This window comes from Grampus griseus, assembly GCF_964374135.1.
Source record: "Grampus griseus genome assembly, chromosome: 8".
NCBI lineage: Eukaryota > Metazoa > Chordata > Mammalia > Artiodactyla > Delphinidae > Grampus > Grampus griseus.
This window is the reverse complement of record NC_139002.1, coordinates 72,383,745-72,410,280: the sequence shown is the minus strand read 5'-3', so window position 1 is coordinate 72,410,280 and position 26,536 is coordinate 72,383,745. Positions and strand designations below refer to the sequence as shown.

The 26,536-nt window shown below is 51.4% G+C and overlaps 2 protein-coding genes across 5 annotated transcripts in view; one reads left to right on the top strand and one right to left on the bottom strand.

Moving 5' to 3' along the window:
- Positions 1-20,410, bottom strand: part of OTOG (otogelin) — a gene marked incomplete at both ends in the record, with an annotated part of 85,477 nt that extends 65,067 nt beyond the window's left edge. Inside the window, 15 exons of the mRNA XM_082660099.1 lie at positions 5,227-5,372; positions 5,831-5,877; positions 6,166-6,274; positions 7,127-7,255; positions 7,662-7,771; positions 8,188-8,294; positions 8,557-8,687; positions 9,746-9,951; positions 11,630-11,748; positions 14,381-14,535; positions 14,718-14,810; positions 15,783-15,858; positions 19,608-19,668; positions 19,833-19,893; positions 20,314-20,410. Of these exons, the coding sequence (XP_082516225.1) occupies positions 5,227-5,372; positions 5,831-5,877; positions 6,166-6,274; positions 7,127-7,255; positions 7,662-7,771; positions 8,188-8,294; positions 8,557-8,687; positions 9,746-9,951; positions 11,630-11,748; positions 14,381-14,535; positions 14,718-14,810; positions 15,783-15,858; positions 19,608-19,668; positions 19,833-19,893; positions 20,314-20,410 (1,647 nt within the window). The remainder of the gene's footprint in view (positions 1-5,226; positions 5,373-5,830; positions 5,878-6,165; positions 6,275-7,126; positions 7,256-7,661; positions 7,772-8,187; positions 8,295-8,556; positions 8,688-9,745; positions 9,952-11,629; positions 11,749-14,380; positions 14,536-14,717; positions 14,811-15,782; positions 15,859-19,607; positions 19,669-19,832; positions 19,894-20,313) is intronic.
- A 3,676-nt stretch (positions 20,411-24,086) lies between these two features.
- USH1C (USH1 protein network component harmonin) overlaps positions 24,087-26,536 on the top strand; it is a gene marked incomplete at its 3' end in the record, with an annotated part of 52,292 nt that continues 49,842 nt past the window's right edge. For all 4 annotated transcript variants that reach the window (XM_082660679.1, XM_082660678.1, XM_082660680.1 and 1 more), the window contains exon 1: positions 24,087-24,189. In XM_082660679.1, coding sequence (XP_082516805.1) covers positions 24,154-24,189 — 36 coding nt within the window. In that variant the 5' untranslated portion in view covers positions 24,087-24,153. The remainder of the gene's footprint in view (positions 24,190-26,536) is intronic.

The window sequence follows — 26,536 nt, the reverse complement described above, 5'->3', positions numbered from 1 at the left end:
TGGCCAAAGCTGAACAATCTGAGTAACAAAAAGTATTGGATTATAAACCAAATTATAAAATAAGTATCCATGAGGGCTTCCCTGGTGGCGCAGTGGCTGAGAGTCCGCCTGTCGATGCAGGGGACACGGGTTCGTGCCCCGGTCCGGGAAGATCCCACATGCCACGGAGCGGCTGGGCCCGTGAGCCATGGCCGCTGGGCCTGCGCATCCGGAGCCTGTGCTCCGCAATGGGAGAGGCCACAACAGTGAGAGGCCCGCGTACCGCAAATAAATAAATAAATAAAATAAAATAAAATAAATATCCACGAGCGCATGCTGATATAAATGACTGAATAAATATATCAGGGAGAAAAAAACGAATCTGCAGAAAAACTTGCGTAAATTCTGTGCCTTCAAGGAGGGGAGCATAACTCCCCATTCTTCAAGTGTGGGCTGAACATAACGACTTTTCTTCCAAAGAGAAGAACAGTATGGAAAGGGGGAAAAAAGAGTAACTTCTCGGTGGCAAACACGACCTCAGCTAGATGATCAAGGTCCATATCAACAATAATAAACCACGTTGATAGTGTGTACCCTTGGTAAGATGTGATGAAAAGGACACCTTACCTCCAATCTTCCTCCCCAAAACCCACAACCCCACTCTAACCATGAGAAAAACATCATACAAATTCCAAAAGAGGGGCATTCTACAAAGTAAGTGACCAGTATTCCTCAAAACTTTCAAGGTCATCAAAAATGAAGTGTGAGAAACTATAACAGCCAAGAAGAGCCTGAGGAGATGTGATGACTAAATGTAATGTAGTATCCTAGAACAGAAAGATGACATTAGGTGAAAAACTAAGGAAATCTGAATAAGGTGTGGCTTCAGTTACTGATGTATCCATACTGGCTCATTATCTGTAATTAACGTAAGGTGTTAATAATAGGTTGTGACAGGCTTTCTGGACAACACCCAGCCTTGGATCGGGCTCAGCTCTTCCTCCTGCTGGCTGTGGGTTGTCAGAAATGCCCCAAGCCTCTGTAAGCTTGTCTCATCATATTGAAAATAGGGAGAATAATAATAACTACCAAGTGGGGGTATTTTGAGCCTTAGACTAGATGCTGTATGCAAAAGTGATGGAAGTTCCTAGCACTGTGCCAGTAGTTTTCATCATCCTCTCCGTTACTGTCCTCACCCCACCCCATTCTGTTCACCCAGACTGAAGTCACAGCTTCCTCTTTGACTTTTCCTGCTTCTCTCCCACATCCCCCCTAACTTTACCAGCCACAGTCAGCCAGTTGCCAAGTCCTTCTGCTTCTGTGTTAATGCATTCTAGAACATTCCAACCTCACTGCCTTTCTCATGTACTCTAATCCTCCTGGATTGCCCTTCCTCCCCATCCTCAAATATACACATTTTATTTCTGTTTCTCTTTCCAGGCCCACTTTTTAGGTCACTCAGCTCAAATGCCACCTCTGCCATGAGGCTTTCCCTCTTCCTTTCTTCTACCCCACAGGGGTATTTCTTCCTTCACAGAACTCCCCTCTTACAGCACTGATGGTGTTGTATCTCATACTGAAGCAACCGATCTGAGGACGTGACGGACCTCCCACATCAGGCTGTGAGCTCCTGGCAGGTAAGACCAGGTCAGATTCATCTGTGTAACCCTCACCGTGCCCAGTCCAGGACTGGCCCAAAGCTGGCCCTCCATCAGTTCATCAGCATGGATGACGTCACAAGGGGGAGACCCGGCTCATGGTAAAAAGAACGTGCTATCAAGAGGCGCCATCCAGCACTGAAGCAGGTTACCTCAGGCTGAGGCTGGCCAGCCAGTCAGGGACCCGTTAGAGAGAGGGCTGAGTAAGGGACCCCCCGAGGTCCCACAGCCCTCAGGTATTCTAAGACGCCAGACCTCCATAAGTGGGAAGGAGCCCAGGTGGGCTGTGTCTGTCTGCCTTGCCTTTTGCCACCCTCAGGATGTGATGAGAGTGACCCAACTTTTGAGGACAAGTATTCTCTTGACTCAGATAGCAGCCAAGGTCAGGGCCAGGCCATTCTCTGGCAGAGAAAGGGGTGGGGGCCACTGAGGCCTAAAGAGGGAGAAAGCCCAGCCCTCCACCTAGTCCACAGCTCAGCATGGGTCCCCAGGGCCAGCGAGGGGCATGTCCAGCTGATGTCTGCTCACACTCAGGGTCCTCAGTGCTGGGGCTGCAGAAGCCAGCAGGGAGGAAGGACTGGGGGTGGCCCCGCTGGCTAGGGGTGTGAGCCCCTGCTCCTCTATGCTAGAAGGTGCTTCAGTGCCACCAGACCAGGACTGGTGAGGTTGGCTAGCATGGTCAGCTCAGGGACAGTGCAGTCACTACTGAGAGACAAACAAGTTCGCATCTACCCCAGACCTGCAGGTTGGCCTTTTGCTCAGTTATGTTCACAAGTGGTTGACACAGCTCAGGGCTCATCTCCTCTAGGAAGCCTTTCCTGATCCACCTCCTCCTCCCACCTGACATCTGGGTGAAACAATAACGGGGAAAAGTTCCTCCATGCAGATCTACTCTGTACTGTCCATGTTGTCACAGCTCCTGTAACATAGTAGGTTATGGGGTCACTTGTCTGCCTCACGCACCAAACTGTAAGGTCCAGGAGGGCAGAGCCAGGTCTAATTCATCCCAGTCCCAAAGACTCAACACAGCTTCTGGAAGACATAGATGTTCAGTATATGCTGAATGAACGAATGAATAAACGAATACAGAGATGTTGAAGGTACAATCCAAGGAAGCAGAGATTAAGTTGAATTAGACCAATTTTAGAGATTTTTTTTCACCATTGCATCAAAAAGAATAAAATACCTAGGAATAAACCTACCTAAGGAGACAAAAGACCTGTATTCTAAAAGCTGTAAGATGCTGATGAAAGAAATCAAAGATGACGCAAACAGATGGAAAGATATACCGTGTTCTTGGATTGGAAGAATCAATACTGTCAAAATGACTATACTACCCAAGGCAATCTACAGATTCAATGCAATCCCTATCAAATTACCAATGGCATTTTTCACAGAACTAGAACAAAAAATTTTTAATTTGTATGGAAATGCAAAAGAACCCAAATAGCCAAAGCAATCCTGAGAAAGGAAAACGGAGCTAGGGATTTCCCTGGTGGTTCAGTGGTTAAGGATCCTCCTGCCAATGCAGGGGACTCGGTTTCGAGCCCTGCTCCAGGAAGATCCCACAGGCCACAGAGCAACTAAGCCCATGCGCCACAACTGCTGAGCCTGTGTGCCACAACTACTGAAGCCCGCATGCCTAGAGCCCATGCTTCACAACAAGAGAAGCCACCGCAATGAAAAGCCCACGCACCACAACAAAGAGTAGCCCCCGCTTGCCACAACTAGAGAAAGCCCGTGTGCAGCAATGAAGACCCAATACAGCCAAAAATTAATTAATTAATTTAAAAAAAGAAAAACAGAGCTGGAGGAATCAGGCTCCCTGACTTCAGACTATACTACAAAGCTCCAGTAATCAAAACAGTATGGTACTCATGCAAAAACAGAAATATAGATCAATGGAACAGGATAGAAAGCCCAGAAATAAATCTATGCACCTATGGTCAATTAATCTATGACAAAGGAAGCAAGAATATACAATGGGGAAAAGACAGTCTTTTCAATAAGTGGTGCTGGGAAAACTGGATAGCTACATGTAAAAGAATGAAGTTAGAACATTCTCTAACACTGTATACAAAAATAAACTCAAAATGGATCAAAGACCTAAATGTAAGGCTGGACACTATAAAACTCTAAGAGGAAAACATAGGCAGAACACTCTTTGACATAAATTGCAGCAATATATTTTTTGATCCACCTTCTGGAGTAATGAAAATAAAAACAAAAATAAACAAATGGGACCTAATTAAACTTAAAAGCTTTTGCACAGCAAAGGAAACCATAAACAAAATGAAAAGACAACCCACAGAATGGAAGAAAATATTTGCAAATGAAGCAACTGACAAGGGATTAATCTCCAAAATATATAAATAGCTCATGCAGCTCTCTGTCAAAAAAAAAACCCAATCAAAAAATGGGCAGAATATCTAAACAGACATTTCTCCAAAGAAGACATACAGATGGACCAAAAAACACATGAAAAGGTGCTCAATATCACTAATTATCAGACAAATGCAAATCAAAACTACAATGAGGTATCACCTCACACCAGTCAAAATGGCCATCATCAAAAAATCTACAAACAGTAAATGCTGGAGTGGATGTGGAGAAAAGGGAACCCTCCTACACTGTTGGTAGGGATGTAAATTGGTACAACCACTACGGAGAACAGTATGGAGCTTCCTTAAAAAAACTAAAAATAGAACTACCATATGATCCAGGAATCCTACTCCTGGGTATATCCCTGGAGAAAACCATAATTCAAAAAGATACATGCACCCCAATGTTCATTGCAGCACTATTCACAACAGCCAAGACATGGAAGCAACCTAAATGTCCATCAACAGAGGAATGGATAAAGAAGATGTAGTACATATATACAATGGAATATTACTCAGCCATAAAAAAGAACGAAATAATGCCATTTGCAGCAACACTGGATGGACCTAGAGATTATCATACTAGGTGAAGTAAGTCAGACAGAGAAAGACAAATATCATATGATATCACTCATATGTAGAATCTAATTTTTTTTAAATGATATAAATGAACTTATTTACAAAACAGCAACAGACTCACAGATTTTGAAAACTTATGGTTACCAAAGGGGAAATGTGGCGGGGGGCGGGGAGGGATAAATTAGGAGCTTGGGATTAACATACACACACTATTATATATAAAATAGATAACCAACAAGTACCTACTGTACAGCACAGGGAACTCTACTCAACATTCTGTAATAACCTATATAAGAAAAGAATCTGAAAAAGAATGAATATATGTATATGTATACCTGAATCACTATGCTGTACACCTGAAAATGACACAACATTGTAAATCAGCTATATTCCAATAAAATTAAAAAAATAAAAAACAATGAGGCCCAGGACAGGGAAGTGACTCTCAGCTAGCAGATGTTCTGGAGCCAGAACCCAGTCTGCTGCCCCCTGGCTCTGCCCAGAAAGAATGGACAGCAGGATGAGTGGGCTGTGGAAGGACCTGAGGCCCTGCCCTAAATCCCCAGCCTCTCTAGGGGGTGGCAGCCAGGGGTGGCTGGCTGGTTCAGGTCTGGGGTCTCAGCCCTTACCAGGCCACATGGGGCATTCTGCAGTGTTACTGTGAAGGTGCCCGAGGAGCGGCTCTTGGCGAGGATGTACTGACACGTGGCAGGGAACGTGTAGCGGCGGCCATCAAAGGTCGTGAAGTGGATGTCGCCAGTCACTGAACACTCGGCTGAGGGGCAGAGAAAGGCAGCTAACCCAGGGGAGCTGCCCCACAGGGAGTGCCTTGCCCTGCAGCTCTGAGCATGAAGAGAAGACGGCACCCTGTCCTCGGGTATGAGGGCAGTGTCTGGATCCCTGCCCGCCCCCCGCCCAGGCCTGTCTGAAGGGAGATGCAGCCCTGCCCCGAGCATCTCCCTCTGACAGGAGACCAGGCCCCGAGCATGGAGACCAGTCTCGGTCCAGGCCCCCCACGCTCAGGAAGGAGCCCATGAAAAACCCTCCCTAACAGGGGTGGAGCAAAACCCCTTAATCAGGCAAAGCAGCTCTGAGGAAATGAAGAGGGGCGTGCGGAGCCGATGGAACTGAGTGACCACCCCACGCCAGCAGCAGGCCTGGCCCCCAGCGCTTCCTTGCCCTAAAAGCTGTGGGACTGGTAGGGGGTAAGGTCCAAGATGGGGCCAGACATACCTGGGCAGACAGATGTGCTGCACAGCCACTTGCCCGCAGTGCATGTGCTGAAACACAGAGACCAGGGGGGCAGGGGCTCACCCCTCCAGGACTAGGATAGACGTCGGAGGGTTGCAGCGTCCGCAGAGCTCCTCCCCGCCCTCAGTTTTCCCAGCTCTAAAATGGGAGATGGAGATTCCACCCATAGAGTGGATATAATGAGATCTCCTGACTCAGAGATGCTGAGTGAGCGCTCCCATGTGGTCAGGCTCCCAGATCCTGGAGGGGCAGCCCTGAGGGAAAGCCCCAGAAGTCACCGCCTCCCCCTTCTCCTCTCCCCAACAGTGGACACAGACCAGGTGTTGCAGTCTTCTTTCACCACAGAACCAGTTGGGTACAGGGTCCCGTGGAACTCACAGGGACACTCAGCTGGTGCCACGCAGCCCCCATCCTCGAAGATCAGCCCTAGGGTGACAGCAAAGGCCCACTTAACTTACCTCCATTCTTGTTCACAACCCTTTCGTGGCTCTCCAGGGCCTGTGAAAAACAGCACCTCATCCACACTCTTTCACCATCCAGCTCACTTTCAAACTTTCTCCTGCATAAATGATTAATCCCCTCTGAGCAAATAACCCCACTTCCAGACCTTTCTCAGAGAACAACCCACCCCCAAAAAAATGCATACTGACTAGCTTCTCCTCCCCACCTCTCGAAAGCCTGTCACTGCATCTAGAACCAGCTTAGGTGCCACCTCCTCCAGGAAGCCTTCCCTGACATTCTCTCTTCTTGAAATGAATCCGTATATCTCTTCTTGTCTGAACCGCTGAGCTGGTCCTCACCAGATTATGCCTCAGACTAGAGTTATGTGTGCAAGTGTCTTATCACAGCAACCTGATTTTGATCCCTAAAGTCAATGACTGTATCTTTGTACTTTTTATCCTAAGCCCCAGCCTAGCCACGTGAGCTGCACACTATAGATGTGCTGCAAACGTATACACCATGAAAACAGTATGTGGATGAATGTTTAAACAAATTCATGTGTGATAAATGAATAAATGAATGACTGAATGACTTGTCCTCATCTACACACCTTAAAAAGCTCAGTCCCAATGAAATTAAACACCCTGATGAACCTCTCAAGAGCCACAGTTCTGCCCCTGCCCTCACCTCCCTTAAGCCATCCATTCATTCATTTATTCACTTATTGCTCGTTCCTTCATTCATTCTGCAAACAAGCATCCTCTGAGCCCTTGCTCCATGCCCATCCGTGTCAGGCCAGGAAGAGGCTGCCAGGCACCCACACCACCCCTCGCATACCGTCGGGGCAGTAGCAGCCATCCACACAGGTTATCTCGCTGTCCACGCAGGATGCCCGGGGCTGGCAGGAGGCGGGGCAGCAGGCGATGCACTCGTTGTAGATAAAGGCCTTCTCCTTGCAGTGCACCGCTTGCAAGGAAGGGAGCAGTATGGCCTGACAGCTCCCTTCTGGCCCCAGCTCTGCCAGGACCCACCCAGGACCCACCCCAAGCCCTGGGGAGGGGGGGTGGGAGGGCTTTGATTTTCCTGTTTCCCCTAGTTCCAGTGGGAGCACCAGGTGACCAGGAAATTAGTGAGAGCCTGGGAGATGCCGAGAGCCACCCTCATCTCACTCGGTGGCCCCAGGCCAGTCCCTCCGTCTCTGAGTCTCAGTTTTCCCATCTATCACATGCAGATGCAACCTTAGGGCTTAACGCTCTGATAACTGTGGTTCTCAGCAGGACAGGACATTGAGCTGAGGCCTGGGAATGCCACCCACAGCCCCAGGACAGAACTTGTTGGAATCCCTCCCTGCCCAACACCAGGCTGCACCTACCGCATGGCCGGAGCTGGTTCCTCCACCCCTGTAGGGGCTGACCTGCCTGGGCACATGCCCGGGCATACTCTGCCAGCGCCCGGCACCAGGTGGCTTCATCACCCGCTGATCTGTGCAGGGAAACCGAGGGTCACACTGGAGTGAGATCCACCCTGTAGCCAGCCCGCCAGCACCCGATAGAGACCGCCAGGGCTCAGGGCACCCTTCCTCGCCACGCAGCTGGGAAAGGGAGCCAGGGAAGGCAGCTAGGTATACAGACCCCTAAGCTGGAGGCAGGAAACCTGGGCTCTAGTCTCAACATTGCCCCTGACTTACGTGACCCTGAGCGGGTCAGGCCCCATTTCTGGGCCTCAGCTGAATGGGGAAGGTCTGTCCTATGCAGATAAGAGTATCAGAGCTTTGGAAAGCATATCTGTTAGGGTCTGGGATCATCAAGCTCAGTGGCCCACCTGATGAACTCCCACCCCAGACTGGGAGAGGTCTCCCTTCAACCCAATACCCCCCGCCCCCCCGGCTCCCCACTCACTGGCAGAGATCGCTGGTACAGCTGGCCGTGAAGGGCAGAGGGCTGACATAGGCATGGCAGGCATCAAAGGGGGGCCGCAGCAGTGTCTCACAGCGGTCATACACACCCTGGGGCAAGGGCCAGGAGCCAGAGCTGGGGGCTGGCAGGGCCAGGTAAAGCCCTCTGACTTTGCCAGTCCCATACAGCACCCCAACTTGAGCCCGAGGGAGAGAAAGGGCCGGGTAGAGAGCAGACAGAAGGGGCATGGGCACCAACAACCCTGGGCCCCTGCAGCCAATGACTTCCCAAGAAGCAGAAGGAAACCAACCTAAGCCAGACACTAGGGTGGGGGTAGAGGCTGGAGTGGGGGGCTCTCCCCAGGATCCAGACCTGCATGGTTCCCAGGCTCTGCTGCAGGCACGGAGGGCGAGGCAGGGAGGAGGTCGTGGGCCCTGGGGGCTGGTTGGGGGCCCGCTCCTGCCAGCTGTGCACAAATTCAGCCACATCTTCCGTCAGCTTCCCTGTAGGGGAGAACTAGCATGACCACAGGTGGGGAGCCCGAGGGGAGGCAGATGGAGCCCAAGAGATGCCAAGAGGAAGGCAAGGAGCTGTAGAACCCAGCCTCGAGCTCCCATCCCAACCTGCATTTCCCTACGGAGCCGTTCTCCTGAAAAATCCGTGTGGTAAGAATAGTCAAGAATGCTCAAGACCCTGTGAGTTCCCTGGAGTAGATCCCTGCTGCTCTAAACTCTGGAAGGCAACACCATGCAATCGAAAGAGAATGAACGTGTGAGCCTGAACAAGCTCGCGTACCGCTCTGAGCCCGAGTTTCCCCACATGTGAAACAGGGCAAAGGGTCCCCTTGTGAACTGACTGCAAGGACTATATGAGACCATGTGGGTAAAGTGTTCAGTGTGTCGTGGCTGCTCAAAGGTGTCACTTCCTTTCTGGCCAGAGTCACCATGATGTTGCCTGAACCCTTCACTTTAACTTCTTTTTTTTTTTTTCCGGTACGCGGGCCTCTCACTGTTGTGGCCTCTCCCGTTGCGGAGCACAGGCTCCGGACGCGCAGGCTCAGCGGCCATGGCTCACGGGTCCAGCCGCTCCGCGGCATGTGGGATCCTCCCGGACCGGGGCACGAACCCGTGTCCCCTGCATCGGCAGGCGGACTCTCAACCACTGCGCCACCAGGGAAGCCCCACTTTAACTTCTTGCCACTCCCGCTGGAGCCTTTCTCTTCCGGGCTCCCTCTATCCCTCTGTGCCTTGCTGTCACCCCAGCCCCCTCCATCCCCCACTCACCTTGCAGGGTCAGTGCCACCTAGCAAAGTGCCCATTAGAGCCTCACACAACCCTAGTAGACATTCTCATCATGGCTGTTTTACAGATGAGGAAACTGAGGTCCAGAGAGGTTAGAAGATGCCTGAGGCCACACACTTGGAAGGGGCCCCTGGCCTCCCAATGGGTCTTTAGTGCCATGACCCCAGGGTTCGGTCTCAAGTCCCTTTCCACCCCTTCCAGCCTGACCTATCCTCCATCCCCACCAAAATCCCTTGGAGGCCACCTGCCCTGCACCTCACCATAGCTGGTCACCAGGTCGTCCTGGGGGTCGGCGTTGTTGTTCCCACACAGCCCATGGGTCCAGCCCAGAAGCTCTGGGCTCATTTTAATGTAGACAGCCGAGGTGCCATCCCAGGCCAGCGTGAAGGCCGACTGATGCCACACGAGGATATAGCCAGCAAGCCGCTGCAGGCGCATGCTCCCCATCACATGGGGCAGCTGGACCCTGCAGGGCAAAGCCAGAGCTTCAGGGAATCCACACCACCTCCATGAGCCCAGTCCCTTCACCAGAGGACCCACCATCCCCCACCTGAAGGACCCACCACGTACACAGGACCTGCCTCACCCCACAGCCACTGGTACCACAGGGTGTGAGGTCCTTATCTTCCCTGCCCCTGACTTCTTGGGTGCCTGGAAATCCACCATCAGAAAGGGGTTCTTTTGTTTTCAGAGTTTTAAAGTTGCTTTTTAAAATTGCAATCTTCTGGGACTTCCCTGGTGGTCCAGTGGGTAAGACTCCATGCTCCCAATGCAGGGGGCCCAGGTTTGATCCCTGGTCAGGGAACTAGATCCCACATGCATGCTGCAACTAAAACATGCCGCAACGAAGATCCTGCGTGCCGCAACTAAGATCCAGTGCAGGCAAAATAAATAAATATATATATATATTTTAAATAAAATAAAATTGCAATTTCCCTTGCTATCTGGAATCACAGTGAGGGCAATCATGGGATTCTGAGCACTAATAGTGGTGGCTTTTTATACCAAAATTATTGATGTATCTTTTATTGACAGTGCTTCAATAAACAAAGTGCAGTTAGTAAAGTGAAAAATAAAATAAAATAAAATTGCAATTTCCCTGGCAGGGATAAATCTTAGAGTGACTGAATTTGCCAGTTCCTTTCTCCTAGACAGGAGAGGTGGTATAAACAGATATCTATTTTGCTTATATTTTTGGTGGGGAGCAAGAAAGGAGTAGGAAGAGAAAAAGAAAAAGGCAAGAGAGAAGACAAACAGGGAATGAAAGAAAAGATGCAGGGCTACAGCAATCTTGACACCTTCACCATTTTCCCGGCACAGGCTCGCCTAGCCAATCTGGAATTTGGCAACTTTCACCCGGCTGGAAATTAGGAGGAAGACAAATGAAGTGTCTAACCAGCCAAAGCTGGTACCAAAAGATCCATGTACCAATGCTTCTTTCATAGGAGAAACCCCTGGGCCTTCACTTCTACACTCAGCCCCAGAAAGCTTGGTTACCCAGTGTCCAGGTCTGAAGCAGTAAATAAAAAAGGGGAGAAGGGTCAGTGCAGGAAGGTCCCCCTGACAACATGAAGTGGCAGTGGACAGCAAGGGAAGGAAAGGCCAGTGAAGAAGAAATGCAAGAAAGATTTCAGGAAGGACCACAGTCTGGGGCCTTTTGGTGTAGGAAGCTGGGACTTCACCCCTCGAGTGGTCCCTCAGGCATCCCTGATGTCCCAACAAGGTAAGTGACATTCAAAATGAGCCCAGGCCATCAGAAAAGGCTGAAAGTGTGCTCAGAATCTGCTCTGAGGATGCTTCAACTATGTATGATACACTCAGGAAGATTTCCTTCAACTTGTGAAAGAAAAGAAAATTAAGCATGCTTATAGTGGTAAATTCTCAGCTACCTGGAAACTCTGCTATTTGCCTGAAAACCCACTGTCTAGAAATCCTGACAGTTCCAGAAAATTGTGAGGGACTCTTTCTGTAAACCCAGCTGACTAGAAACCCAGCTGGCCTGCCAGTACGCTTCTGCCCTGGTGTGCTGCTGTTTGCCCCCTGAAAACAATTTCCTTGAGGCTTGAGAAGGGAAGATGCTTACCCATCCACCACCACCCATGCCAGGGAGTAGGGGAGCTCAGGGCAGAAGATGTTACAGTTACCTTATGCCTCCATGGGTGACCTCCTTGGCCAGATGGATCTCCTGCTCACCCGCTAAGAAGAGGCTGACAGACCTGGAGCAGGTGTAGGGGAAAGAGCCACACTGCGGGTCGTTGTGCACCTGGTGGGGGAGAAGGGGCGGTTCGGAGGCCAGTGTGCAGGTTCCTGCCATACACCTGGCCCCGAGCTTCGGTTGTGGGCCCAGGGGCACCCTGTTGAGCTTCCATTAATGCCAACAGCCTGCCTGCTGCGTGCCAAGCTCATTTCCTCTGTGATCTCTCCCAGTCCCCACAATACCACAGGAAGGTCAGAGCTCTCATCATCTGCATTTCAGAGAGGAGGCAACTGGTGCTCAGAGAGGTGAAGGGACACACACAGCCAGGATTCTAATCCAAGTGTGCTGTCTTCCTATTTCCAGACTTTTCTGTTTATCCATCCCAGGTTATCCCATTGGATTGAAAGCCCAGTTACACGCTCACACCATCTCACACTCATACAAACCACACACACACACATCTCATATGTATATCACAGGGCACTCTCAAAGCACACACTATAAACACACACTCCTACCACAACCCTGGCAGATACAGCCTAGCCCTCCCCTGCACACACAGGCACACATGTCACTCCTGTGCTGCCTGTCACATACATGTCTCCTCTGCCCCCTGCTCAGACAGAACCTATACATCCAAGGTCATAGGACCCAAGGAGGGGAGGGATGGGGTTCCCAGAGTTTAGGGAAAACTCTGAAAATGTCAATCTGCCAAATGTGGAAACCCATCCCATGAGTGAGCAAACCTTCCACTAGGGGCTTCCCTGGTGATGCAGTGGTTCAGAATCCACCTGTCAGTGCAGGGGACAAGGGTTCGAGCCCTGGCCCGGGAAGATGCCACATGCTGCGGAGCAACTAAGCCCATGCCCCACAGCTACTGAACCTGTGCTCTAGAGTTCACGAGCCACAACTACTGAGCCTGCGTGCCACAACTACTGAAGCCCGCACACCTAGAGTCTGTGCTCTGCAACAAGAGAAGCCACTGCAATGAGAAGCCCGCGCACCGCAATGAAGAGTAGCCCCCGCTCGCTGCAAGTAGAGAAAGCCTGCGCACAGCAACGAAGACCCAATGCAGCCATAAATAAATAAACAAACAAACAAACAAACCTTCCACTAGATTATCATTAAATGTGGTTAAGCAGCCTGGAGCCATTTCAACTAAAAGTGGGACCTGTGAAAGCCATTCCATAGTCTAAATATTTTTCAAACTTTTGTGACCATGACCCATAGTGAGAAATATATACACATATAAATAAAACAAAAGTTTTACAAAATAATATTACCACTATTAATGTGTAATGGATCCTTATGATATTTTCTATTTATAGTCTCTTTTTTCTTTCTTTCTTTTTTCTTTTTAGGCTGGTTATGACTCGTTAAGTTCATTTCATAACGCATGAATGGGTGGCATCCCATTGGTCTAAGTAATTGTGACATATCCAGCACGAAATGACACAGTCATGATGTGTGATATCCATGATACCCCAAGGCAAAGCGGGGAGAGTTGGTCAGGGCTCCCAGTGCATCCAGGGCACAGCCCCCAGGCAGCCTCTTGGCAGGTCTATGCCTGAGACGGAAGGGGCACACCCAGCTGGCAGAGGAATGACACTGAGCACCGGGATCTCCCCTATCTCCCAACCCCTTGGCCTTAACTCCGCACTGGCCAAGGTGCCCTCCAGCAGAGCTGGCTCCCCACGTAGACTCTCCTCCAGGTAGAGAGCTGTGCCCGAAGGTGACTGCCCACTTGACACACAGGGTGAACGTGAAAATCAGGTCTGCCCGACAGTGAGTCTCACACGTGTTCATATACCAGACAACTTTTACTGAGCATTAATCCAGGTACTGGGAACAGCAGTTGAAAAGACATACTTCCTGCCTAGAAAGCTTATATCTGGAGAGTAGGACCAGAAACAGACCTTTGTAAGAGAAACACAATGACAGGGTAATGATGCAGAACTTTGGTTCCGCAGAAAGGAGCCCCTGAGCCCACTTAGGAGGTCAGAGCATGCAGAAAGGCTTCTTAGAAGAGATCACCCTAAAGTGAGTCATCCAGGACCTCTACCATTTCCTCTGTGGCACCATGCTCTTTCTTATCTAAGGTCTGTAGCACCCAATGTTCCGTTGGCCTAGAATGTTCTCACATCTGCCCCCACCCCGACCCCTTCACTTGGCTAGCTCTAATTCATTCTTCAAATCCCAACTTAAATATCACTTCCTCCAGGAAGCCCTCCCTGATCACCATCCTTCCCAATAAGCAAGGTTAGGTTTTCCGTCACATGCTCTTCTAGCATTTGGAACTTCTCTATTGCACTCAGTTGCACTTGAAATGATTCATTTGACTTGATGTCTGTTTTCCCCATTAGACTATAAGTTCCATAAGGACAGAGACCACATCTGTGTCTTTGTTCACAGAGCCAGCAACAGGCCTTGTGGCAGGAAAAGAGTATAATTACGCACTTAATAAATACTTGGTGAGTGAGAGACTAAGTGAATGAATGGCCAGGGGCAACCAGTAATGGGTGGGTGAGTGAGAACCGTGGAGCCCTCAGCTCACTCCAGATGCAGATGCCCTGGGCGGGAGCTGGGAGGGGAAAAGAAGGTGCCAGCCTCTCTAACCATGACAAGTAGATCCCAAGCCAGCCCAGCCTTCAGGGCCTAGCGGAACCTTCCTAGACAGGCAGGGCAGGGAACGCCTCACCTGGACTGAGAAGGTCTGCCCCTCGGGTTCATGGCGCCCCACCAGGGTGTAGCTGCCCTTCCCAGACAGGTAGTAGTAGAGGCCATCAAATGTCTCCACGTGATGCTGTCCCCACGCCCGGCAGATGCTGTCCCGCTCAGGGCCGACATTGTACACTGAGCCAGAGAAAAAAGAAGCTGTCTGTATAGCTGCAGTCGGCACCGATCCAGAGGCCGGTGGGTTCCAGCCCTGGCGGGGCCACCCCCTCTCCCGTCCAGCCCAGAACCCCACGTCTCAGGCCCGCAGATTCCCCTGTACCCATTGCCCCTCTCGGAGGTGGGATGGAGCCCAGACCCACCCATCTGGCAGCGCGGCCCAGTGGCATTGAAGCGTCTGCAGTCACAGAAGGCCGGGTGCACACACTCACCCCCGTTGAAGCAGGAGAACAAGTCTGCAAGGGAGACAGAAGGCACCTTCCCGTCGAGCCAAGATTGGCAGAGCCCATCGAGGCAGCACCTCCCTCAGGCTGGGACCCCAGGCCCCAGCCCTCCCAGAGCTACACGGAACTCAAATCCCCATCACAGGTAGCCCCAGCTTTCCTCAGTAGCTAGCTTTAATGGTGGCAGGAGTAGGGCACCTCAGATGGCTGCCCCGCCCCATCCCTAGCAGGCTGTGGGGTGGGGTCTCAGAGTACCTGCCTTCCGTATGTACCAAGTGGCCCCCAGGCCAGCCCCACCTAGGCCTTCAGCTTCCTAAGCTAAAAGTTCTTGGCCACCAGGCAAGGCAGGCAGAACTACGAACATGCAGCATGTGGGGTGAGCAGGGAGACTGCCCAGAGATCTTCATGTACTGCTCTTCCTCGCTGTCCCATAAGCTCCAGGAAAGAGTCCAGGGCGTAAACCAAGGGAAGGGGAGGGGCCGCACATGTGGAATGTAGCGGAAGGGAAGGCCACAGAGGATGAGAGGACAAAGCAGAGTGTAGTGAAGGAAGGAGCCATGATGTGAGAAGAGGGGCCACAGACAGAGGCCAGATGAGGGGAGAGGCCATGGACACAGGACAGGCGAAGGGAGAGGCCATGGGCATAGGACAGGGCAAGGGGAGAGGCCACAGAAAGTAGAAAGAGGCTACAGACACAGGGTGACGTAGAGAGGGAAAAACAACCTCTAAACAAGAAGCTCGGTCTCTCTGGAGTCAGACAGTGTGAGGCAGACAGACGCAGAGCCATGGTCATCAGGACAGGATACTTCCTCAGCCAGGAAGGAGAAAGCAGAGTGGAGCTGGAGGCTGGGGCTGGGGACGGTGGAAAGACACCCCATGCAGGGAAAAGAGGTCCCAGGAGGCCCCGAGAGGAGCCTGGGCCTGCGCTCACAGGGCTTTCTGCAGGCCAGGGCCTCCCACGGGCCACAGGGAGGGGCCACTTACAAGACGGTGCACATTTGGCGCGATGGAGTCGCCTTTCCCAGGAAGACATGGCCAAGGAGTCCAGGGCTTCAGCCTCCTTTTAAAGACAGGAGACGAAGAGAACGCAGTCAAGGGCTGACCTCAGGGAGCGCAGCCTTCCCGGCGGTCACAGCCCTTCCTGCCCCTCAGCTGGAGGGAGGCAGGCCCTTTGCCGCTAGGTACCTCAGTCACCCCACTTCCCCAGACCCCCCTCTGAGAGGTCTGCAAGGCAGGATTTTCAGGCCTGCCCTAGGTCCGGAGGAAGGAGGCCTGGTTTACACCCTCCCAAGTGGCGTCGTGGTGGCAGGCTGGGGAGGCCTGTAGCCTGAACACACCCGCTGCCCTCCATGCTCCAGTGTGTCGTTCCCTGCCCACCCCCCCCAGCACCTTCCCTCCCTAGTAAACCTCTGTGTCCTCCACAGCCTGGAACAAAACCCCCTTGTCTGGAGAACAAACACGACACCTCCTCACCACAGAAACCACATGGGGCAGAGCTAAGAAACAAAGGCAGCCCCTCACCCCGGGGCAGGGGGGCATCCCCCCGTCCCCCCACCTAACATTTTGGACTCTTCTAACAGCAAACACAGTGCCTCACACATCACCACCGGCTGTCCTCAGAACTCAGCTCTGAGTCAGGACTCTCCCTGATAGCACACATCCGAGGACACAGGCAAAGCCCTGTGAGACCCTATATCCCAGACCAGAAGCCCCAATGCACGGTCTCCAGAGATACAAAGCATCTGAAATCAGGACTGCCCGAACATCACGTGTTCAGTCACCACACGGCTAGCCACCCTCTCAGGACTCCAGCCCGAGGTGTCTAACGTGACGTCACCTGGGACTGGGACCCTGGGCACAGCAGGCTCCTCCCTCTCAGGACCTCAGCCCCCTCATTTGTACAACTTCCCGGACTGGGTGCCCGGTCCAGCCCAGGGATGGTGAACGGGAGCACGTGTTCTTGCTCACAGGGCCAGTGAGGCACAAACCACACTGAGGGTGCTTGTCTCACATGTTTTCTCCCTCACTGTCACCTCTGCATCCCCAGGTTGAATCCCCAGCCTCTAGCAAAGGACTTGGAGCACAGGAAGTATGCAGAGCAACTGATCCCTGGAGCCCAACCCCAGCTCTTTGCACCTCCTGCAGGCACCCACCCCCTCCCCCCTTCACTGTCCTGCTGACCCCCTCGGAGGTCACTGGCCCTCCTCGACCAGGTATCAGTGTTCTCACTCCCTGGTTCCTGGGTCCTCCCAGCTCTCCTTACTCTGTAGATCCAGGCTGAGCCCAAGGAGCCAGGCTTCCCACCCTGGTAGTAGTCGGTCTCACAGGGCCTCAAAGACCACTGGCAATGGAAGAGAGCAGCCGGGGAAAGGCTCATCACCAACATCCCCCAGGCCTGCAGAGCTTAATTCAACTTGGTCCCTGTGCCCCTCCCCTCCTCGCCCCCCTCTCCCCCAGATGTGGCCCCTGAGATCGGCCTTGTGAGGGTAAGACAGCCTGTGCTGCAAAAAGTCGAGGCCATTTTCTGGAGAAGAATTTTAAATCCTGTCCAAATGATTCATCTTCAGTATATATCAGGAGTTCTTAATCATTTTTATGCAATGAACCCCTCTGACAATCCAGTGAGGCTTACAGGCCCCTTCTTGGAATAAATGTTTCTAAATACATAATATAAGACATGAGATTACAAAGGAAATCAAACATATTGCAATGCATTATCAAATATTTTATAAAACTAGGTGACAGTAATATTTGTGCTTCTTTATTAATACGTTAAATCACAAGACCAAGCAGCAGGCCGTATCACTGCCAGAATCTGGGGGCAGTGAGCCATAAATGAGATCTGGAGGTAGCAGCAATGATTGCAAGGCGATAGGAAAATATCTGTGATTTCTACCGGTGACAGTCACAGACACTGCTATTATGCTGTGGTCTGTAGCCTCTAGTAATAATTAAAGGGAAGGCTAAATTTCAGTTCCATCGAGGAACAAATGCATTTTTCCCCCATCCAAGTTCACGGACTCCTGGTCCATACCATCAATTCTCTGGAGAATGGCTGAGCTCTATAGAGTGAGGCAGCACTGAAATGAAGGGTGGTGGTCTACCGGTCTGAGACCCCCCTCCCTCACTGAAGAGGGCACTCCAGGCAGAAGCCCTCAAAGGATCCCCAGGTTCACTTACTAACTAGTAGCCTCATTCCTCCCCACCCTCCCCCCACTCCAGCAGCGTTAAAGGAGGGCCATTCTAACCCCTTGTTTGCTCTAAGGAGTAACGTGAGAAACCTACTGGGGTTGCCAGTAGGTTGGTCTAGATGCTTCCCCAAGGAAAAGAAGGGGAGGCCTACCCTGGAATCCAGCAAGGAAAGAAGCCCACTAGGGGAATGAGATGCTTGGGGAAGGATCGTTACCCCACTAAAATACAGGGATTCCTGGGGTCTGGACGGGCATTCATGATACGGGGGAACAGGCTGGCTCCATCCGGAGACCTTGCTCTGCTGTGCCCTGAGGGCCCCGGCAAATCATTCACCTACCTCAATTTCCCCATCTATAAAAAGAATGATAAAAAATTTTTTAAATAAAATAAAAATAAATAAAAAGAGTGATGACATTATCTTTCAATTCAAACTGTACCTGACTGTGATTCTAAAACTTGGGGTTTGAGGAAATGGGCAAAAGAGAAAAAAAAACCCATATAATCCAGACATTAGAAAATAAGCATGCCCTTAGTAGATGCAAACTATTAGATACAGAATAGATAACAAGGTCCTACTGTGTAGGACAGGGAACTATACTCAACATCCTGAGATAAACCATAATGGAAAAGAATACAAAAAAGAATGTATACATATGTATAACTGAGTCTCTTTGCTGTACAGCAGAAATTAACACAACATTGTAAATCAACTATACTTCACTTAAAAAAGAAAAGAAAAGAAAAGAAGTATGCCCCCTCCTACCTTGGGGTCTTCATATCTATTTCCAAAGGGCAGGTATTTGGGACACACTGTTTTCTTTTATAAATGATGCTCCCATCCTACTGGCACAAGGAGCTCCCCACAGCTGATCCCCAGAGCCAGGGTGCGTGAACTGAGGCTCGAGATTCTCTGGGGGACCTGGCTTCGGGTGGGCTGAATTTGTAACGTGTCCGTGGTTGTAGAAAGGAGACAAATGCAGGCCAGGATTAGAAAGAAAAATTGAGTCCCCTGATCCAGAGACCGAAGAAGTTTGGCAAAGAGAGAGAACAAAGCACCACCTCTCCCTAACGCACGGAGGAGCTGGGGAGGGTAGGCAACAGTGAATGGTCAAGACTCAGAGGATGGCAGTCAGGGATCTGTTTCTCAACCAACCCTTCCTTGCAAACCTCACCAGGTGGCCCGGTTTTTGTCTCTCCTCTCAAGGCAGCACTCCTGGGGCACTGCTCAGGGATAAAGAAGGGCCTCTGACAGGGTTTAGACCAGGCAGGGAAAAGAGACTACACTCTCCCAAACTCTCACCTTCCTACTTTCACCAAGGGAAGGAAAGAGCTCAGCTGTCTCCTGATAGCACCTTTGTGCCCTCCTCCCGTAAAAAACAATTTTTAAATAAATAAATAGATAAACTGGCTACAGGGCCCCAAGAGATTAGGAAAGTGGGAGTAGAGGCATCCTATAAATTTGCATACTTCAAACACATTCTAGGAATCTTGTTTGTTCCCTCTGAATAACTGCAAAGACACCCTTCCTGCAACCTACAGAGCTCCCTGCCAGCCTCAAACCCAGAGAGAAATAAGCCCCTGCCCAGTGAAGCCTCCCTTCCCCAGGCCTCCCCTTACCTGGCCTCCCATCACTGTTGTAGTATCCCCTATGGCAAGGATCGCCTCCTGATGGCTGTGGCTAGATGAGAAACAAGCCTGGCATGGGTGAGGGGATAGGAGTGGGCCATGCCTCCCCACCACCCCCAGGCCCATCCCACCCTCTGTGCTAACCCCTGGGGTCGCCCACGCCAGGAATAAAGATGGAACCAGTGAGTGGGGCAGCACAAGCTCTTGCCTACTCACCTGGGATCCTGGGCTGGCTCAGGCTGCAGCTCTGCATTGCCCCAGGGTGTGGGTGCTGCGGCTGGGGAGGGGGATTACTCTCCACTCAAGCGATACCTCCCACCACCCGCTCCCCACCTGCTAGGAAGCCTCTCTCACACCCCATTCTCTCTCCCTGCAGCCTTCTCAAATCCTTTCTCCCCCTCCCTGGCGACTCTTCTCCAACAAGGGTCTCCCTCCTCCTTCCCACTCTCTGTGCCCCAGTTCTCTCTGCTTCCCCCCACTTGGGTCTCTTCCACCCTGCCCAGCTTGAGAGCCATTCCCCTGGTTGTGGCTGACCTTTCTTTCCTTCTGCGGTCCCTCTCCCCCGACCCACTCCCTGGCTGTCCCCCTGCCCTCCCTCAAACCTTCTTTCTTTCCTGCCTCTCTCCAACTTGCTCAGGCCCGTCCCCCTAAACGTTCCCCCAGCCCCCTGGGGTCCCCTAGTCCACACCCATCTCACCGAGAGACTGTAGCGGCAGGGACTCCCCTGCCGGCTCACTCCGGGGCAGCCAGACGCAAGCGACTAGCAGGCAGAACGCGGGCGCCGGGGCCCCCATAGGGGCACGCGGGGACTAGGAAGCCTGAGCGAACGGCCAGGGTCCCGAGTGCCTCTCCCGCGAAGGCAGGGTAACACCTACTCGTAGGAGGCCGCCGTCCCTCTCGCTCTCTTGCCCTGGGCTTCCCTTCGCCCCGCCTCCCAGGCTCTTGGCTCCGCCCTGAGCTAGAGTGACAGGACTGCCCAGCTCATTACCATAATTAAGGCGCCTGGCCGTGGCCCCGCCTTTGCCCTTCTTGGCGTTAGGCTGCACCTCCCCAGGGGAGGCTGGATTCAGATCACTCAGCCCTAAGTCCTTTGGGGGAGCAAGGAGGCAGTCTGTGCAACTTCCAACATCCCTTGCTCCTCAGAGATCCCTGGCTCTGGAACCTGGGTTTCCGAAGCCCGTAACACCAGAGACCCAAGATGCCGGTATGAGTCTGGTCCTATGCACTCCTTTTACAAAGGTCCCGGGACATGCTACTCCGTGGTCAGTGGCAGACCAGGGCTCAGGCCTGTGGAGTCCTAGCCTGTGCTCCCACCACTCCCCACTACAGCCTCCTGAGTCCCCAAGTCCCCACCCTACCCCCAGTTTTGAACACCTCTAGAGAATGGATCATGGCTTAATCCTCTGTATGTCCAGCACTAGCTCAGGCCCCAGCTTGGGGAATGTTGACTGAGTGACAGAAGTGCCTCACATTCCCATATTATTGCTCCCATCAAGGCCATACTTTGACAAAACAACTTTAATTTTGTGAACAAGATACCCTCTCTGTCCAGGGGGAATTTTAAAATGGTAGAAATGTAGACCTGAGAGCCTTGGGAAACTTTGTATCATTCACTTGGCCAACTAAGTGCTAGAACACCAACTAGATGCCAGGCCGTATAGATGATGATGATGATGATAATGACGATAGTGTTGGCCTTCATAGGCCCCTGGGCAGCGGTATACATTTGGGATACATTCATTCATTCATCCATTCAACCAATTTGTTGAGCATCTACTCCTCGCCGCACATTGTTCTGGGAATAAAGTGGTAAATGAAGCACACATAGCTATCCCTATTGTGGTCCGTGCGCAGGTTGGAAGAAGAATTTTAGTATTTTAGAAAATACAAAGTATTTTAGAAAACAGTGAGTTTATGGAGAGCAAAGAGCAGAGTTAGTGAGGGGCGCTGCAAATACAGCAGGTCAACTTCCTGATAGACCAGGGAGAGGCAACCCCCTTTGTGCCCTAGTAGTCAACTTTTATAGCCTGAAGACAAAGAAAATTCCTGCTCATAGGATGGCATTAGGTGATTGGCCAGGGTGCTACAAGGTTGCTACCTGGTGAATATTTTACCTAATATGGAGTTGGGCCAGCGGGGGAGGGGGGAGCAGGGGGCGGCGGTGAGGGGGGCTGTCCGGTTTAGATTAGGAGAGCCCATGTCAACAATTGCTATGGGGGCTCGGTTAATTTCAAGTTTTTATCCTATGTCCTTGATGTAGGGCTCTACAATCCCCACACAGGGTATTTGAAGCCATAGGGTTAGATGGGAAGATGAAGAGGAAAGAGCAAAGGATGGAGCCTTAAAGAACACTGGTTAAGGAATGGGTGAAGGCAGGGCTGCCTTAGAGGAAGCTTGAAAAGGAACATTCATGATGTAATAGGGAAGGACAAATCTGACTCCATATTGAAGCTGTTTTTTTTACTTTAACCTTTGTATTCTATTGCTTTTGCTACAAGTTAAGAATGTTGCCAATTGCCTGAAATATACAGGATAGCCCATTCTCAAGCCTCTGACCTTTAAAGGTATAACACTTTCCCATTCATATAGAAATAAAAAGTTTCAGAACAGAGAATAACATTTGTCTTGTTGGACCTTTATAGGAACATTTTGACCCAGACCTACCTGGAGGGCTGTAAGAACAAAGAATTCCGCCACCAAGAAATTTGCAACCTCACCCCTACCCCTTTCAGTATAAAAGAAGCCTGAATTCTAACTTGGGGAAGATGGTTCTTTGGGATACTAGTCCACCATGTTCTTGGTCTGCTGGCTTTAAAAATAAAGTTGCTGGGGAGGGGGAAGGGTAAGCTGGGACGAAGTGAGAAAGTGGCATGGACATATATACACTAACAAATGTAAAACAGATAGCTAGTGGGAAGCAGCTGCATAGCCCAGGGAGATCAGGTTGGTGCTTTGTGTCCACCTAGAGGGGTGGGATAGGGAGGGTGGGAGGCAGGTGCAAGAGGGAGGGAATATGGGGATATGTGTATGCATATAGCTTATTCACTTTGTTATACAGCAGAAATTAACACAATACTGTAAAGCAATTATACTCTGATAAAGATGTTTAAAAAATAAAATAAAAAAGTTGCTGTTCCTTGCCCCAAAAACTCGTCTCGCAATTTATTGGTCTGTTGTGCAGTGAGCAGTTCAAACTTGGACTCAGTAACAATGGGAGAGGAGAACCAGGACTCAGTTTTATCCCTAAAACCAAGAGGGAAGCATTTAAAGAAGAGAGTCTGCAGGGGACAGTGGTCATGTAAAAGAAGGATTGGGGTGCCAGTGGATGGCATTACCCTCATAAGGGCATTTGCTGCTCGGCCTGGATTCTATATATGAAATAAACAGCCATATGACATAGTTACGAAATGCAGAAAATCAACAAGGCAAGTTGGAGGGGAATATATTTTGTGTGTCTTTCCTGGGCCTCTGAAAATCTCACAATTCTTTTATCTCTGACCTTAGCTAGTTAATATGAAGGGGAGAACATGGATGATATTTTAAGGTTCTTCTCCAGGAAGGATTTATATCTTAAACTAGGCAATAATTTAGCCCAAATAAAAATAGTCTGCTGACAAAACTTCAGCTATTGGTGGTAGGCTGCAAAGGAGGGGGTCTTTAGGTGCCTCTGAAGTTACAGTTGTTCACTGATTTGGGCTGCTGTCCACCTCCTGTCCCCTGTCCCTTGACATGGTGCAAACAGGGCAGGCCCTGACCCTGAGTTAAATCCAAGAACAAGCCCCATAATTAAAAGTGCCCACTCTTTCCATTCACGTCTGTTTTTATCACCCCTCTCCTGGCCCCCTCTTTCCTCTCAGTCTGTCCCAGGGTTGGTTCATCATTATCTTTGCACCCCAGCCCTAGACCTAGGAGTCGAGCAAACTTTGGTTGAATTGAATCAAATGAACCAGATGGGGCCTGGGCCCTGGGTAAAGGTCAGCTGTAAATCAGGATGTCATTGCCAGGCCCTTCTATGCTTCAGTGTGTGTGTGTGTGTGTGTGCGTGTGTGATTGGAGGGGAGCTAGGGAACGTGGGAGGGGAAGTCAGTTAAGAAGGGGCACTCCCACCCACTGGTTCACCAAGGAATTCACAAAGAGAAGATGTCTTCCAAGTGGGAAAAACCCACAGAGGAATGCACACTGAAGGTGAGATGCCTGAAAGAGGGTGACAGACAGTTTCCTGAGATCCTTTCCCTCAACTGCGTGTGTTTGGGAGCCATTCCAAGAGCAGCGCCAGCCTCAGGTCCAACCACTGGTGCCACCATTACTGACACACACTCCAGCCCGTTTGCTCCAGGGCGTCAGTGAGAGACGACGCGATTCAGGACATGGGCCTCCCGCCTCCCCGCGGCCCCGCCCCGCCCCGCCCGTCCCAAGTCCCGCCCCCTCCCTCCCAGGCTCCGCCTATCAGGGTCTCCGCCTCTGCCGGCCCGGGGCAACCAAGCACCGGCGCCCGAAGGAGCTAGTTGTGTAGCAAGCGGTTCTATCTGGCTCAGCCATGGACCGGAAGGTGGCCCGAGAATTCCGTCACAAGGTCAGAGCTGCTAGGGGCCCCTCAAGCGCCCCGGACCCCGGAGTCCGGGGCGGAGTGGGTGGGAAGTGGACACCCTCGGCACCACCCCTTGCTTTCCCAGCAGGGCCTGGAGCTTTGGGTGGGCTGGGACCCCGAGGGTCATTTGGTTGCCAGCAGGGATCCCCAGTAAAATGAGGGAGATGCACTGGGACTTCAGGTATAGGAACCACTAAACTGATCTCCTTAAAGTGTCCTTTCTCTTTCTGCGCTCCAGGTTTGGGATTTCTCTGGGGTTAGGATTCCTTCCAGTCTTGGCCTGAGACAGGATACTTCTCTGAGATAGCCCATAGTGGGCAAACCCCCTCCCTCCCGGCGCTTCCAGCTCTGGGCTGTTGGAACGTGTGGAGAGGGGTTGGGGTAGTGTCTGAGAGGTGAGGACTGGTAGAGAGGGGAAGTGGATGCTTCCTTCTGTCTTTTGACCTCACAATTCCAGTTCGAAGCACTCCAGGCAGCCCCCTCCCCACTTAAGGGCATTTCTGGCGGCCTGAGAAGTAGCTGAGGACCTGGGTCTGGCCAGGGGGCAGTGGGAGGAAGGGAGGAGGCTCAGGCAGTCGGCCAGAGCCTTCGGGCTCTCCCCTGGTGTGTCCCAGTGAGGGGCCTCTTTGGTGGCCCGGGATCCTCAGAGACCATCACGGAAAGCTACTGGATTTCACCCAGGCTTTCCAGAACTGTTTCCAGAGCTGTGCAGGAGTCACTGAAGCCCTGAGGTCAAAGAGGACCATTTGAAGGGACCCAGTGGACCACCCCACCAGGCCTGAGGATGCCTCAGAGCCCAAGGATAAAGGCAGGGGTGTCTGGAGCTACCCACAGGCCCTGCCTGAGGGACGGGTGACAGTACCTTGAGGCCTGCCCAGAGGGGCAGTGTCTTTAGCCCAAGCCAACCCCCTTCCCAGGCCTGAGGGGGCAGAGGTCAGGCAGGCAAGGTCAGGTTGCTTAGCCCCTCTCTCGCCACACAGAGGCCCAGGGGAGCCCAAGGAGCCCGCCTGTGTGGAGGCCACAGGGGCTAAAAGCCAGGGGCTTGGGGCTAGGGGCCGACAGTCAGTTGTCCATTTAAGAAACATGTTTTGAGCACCCACTCCGTGCCAGACCCAGCCTGTGCCCTCAAATTGCTGGTCATGTGGGTGGGAGGCAGACCCTACACTAATAACTACCCACAACTGGGTGCTGAGTGTTGGAATCAAGGTTTGGTGGGGGGACAGAGAGAGCAGCTCATACTGGTGGAATCTTCTGAAAATGAGGCCTTGGGATCCCAAGGGTGAGAGATAACCGGAAGTTCAAGCAGGAGTTTGGGGGCTGGCAGATAGCAAGGGGAGTGTGAGACAGTGTTCACCAGTGCATCCTGTTGCAAAGGGACTTGAGGGGAGAAATTTCAGCTGCTGAGGCCGTTTGGTGAGTGTAGATTTCAGGCAACCCACTGTTGAAAGAGCACAACTGCCCGTCCCCCACCCCAAGATGACTCAGGCTTGCATTTCAGTTTCCTGCCCCGGGCTGAAAATAATGTCGGTCCTCTTTTGTCTTCTCCTCATGGGGTACTTTTCTCTGCCTCTTTGAGAGAATTATATCTGGAGTCCCTGGTGTCTGACTCAGCCCCTGGGTTAGCCCCTATTCCTCTTCCACAGGCCCCATGGGCTCCAAAGGGCCTCAGGCCTCTGTGTTTCCACTGCCCTGCTCTTCCGCATCACGAAAGTCATTACCTATTAATGCCCCTGTGTGAGCAGGCAGGGCATGCTGGGCAAGGCCGGGGCTGGACTTTGTGCCCTGTTGCTTCGGAGGCAGCAGCAACCTTCCCCTCCCAGGGTGGCGGCAGCAGCAACCTTCCCCTCCCAGGGTGGAGATCATCTAGGAACTGTAGAGAGAAGATGAAGCAGCAGAGGAGAGACCTTGCCTGTTTACTGCTTTCTAAGATGTCCCTTCCTTAGCGTTTCAGAGCAAATTCACCCCTTGGGAATGGTTTGTAACCTAAATAAATTCTTAGTCATTGGAGGTAACATTTTAAAGGTAGTGTGTTGTCATGGAAAGTGCTGTGTGACCTGGAGCAAGTTATTAACCTCTCTGTGCCTCAGTTCTCCAATTTGTTAAATAGGGATAACAATAATATTTAACTAGTGTGTTTATTGTTAGTACCAGATGAGATCTACACATGTGTAGGAAGCTTAAATAGACCCTTTTACTTAGTGAAGCCTCAACAAATGTCCACTGTTGTCTGTTGTTAGGTAGAACTGGGGTCAAATCTCAATCCTGTCACTCACTGCCAGTGAGACCTTGGGCAAGCAGTCTCGCTGAGCTTTAGTTTCCTTAACTTTGCGTT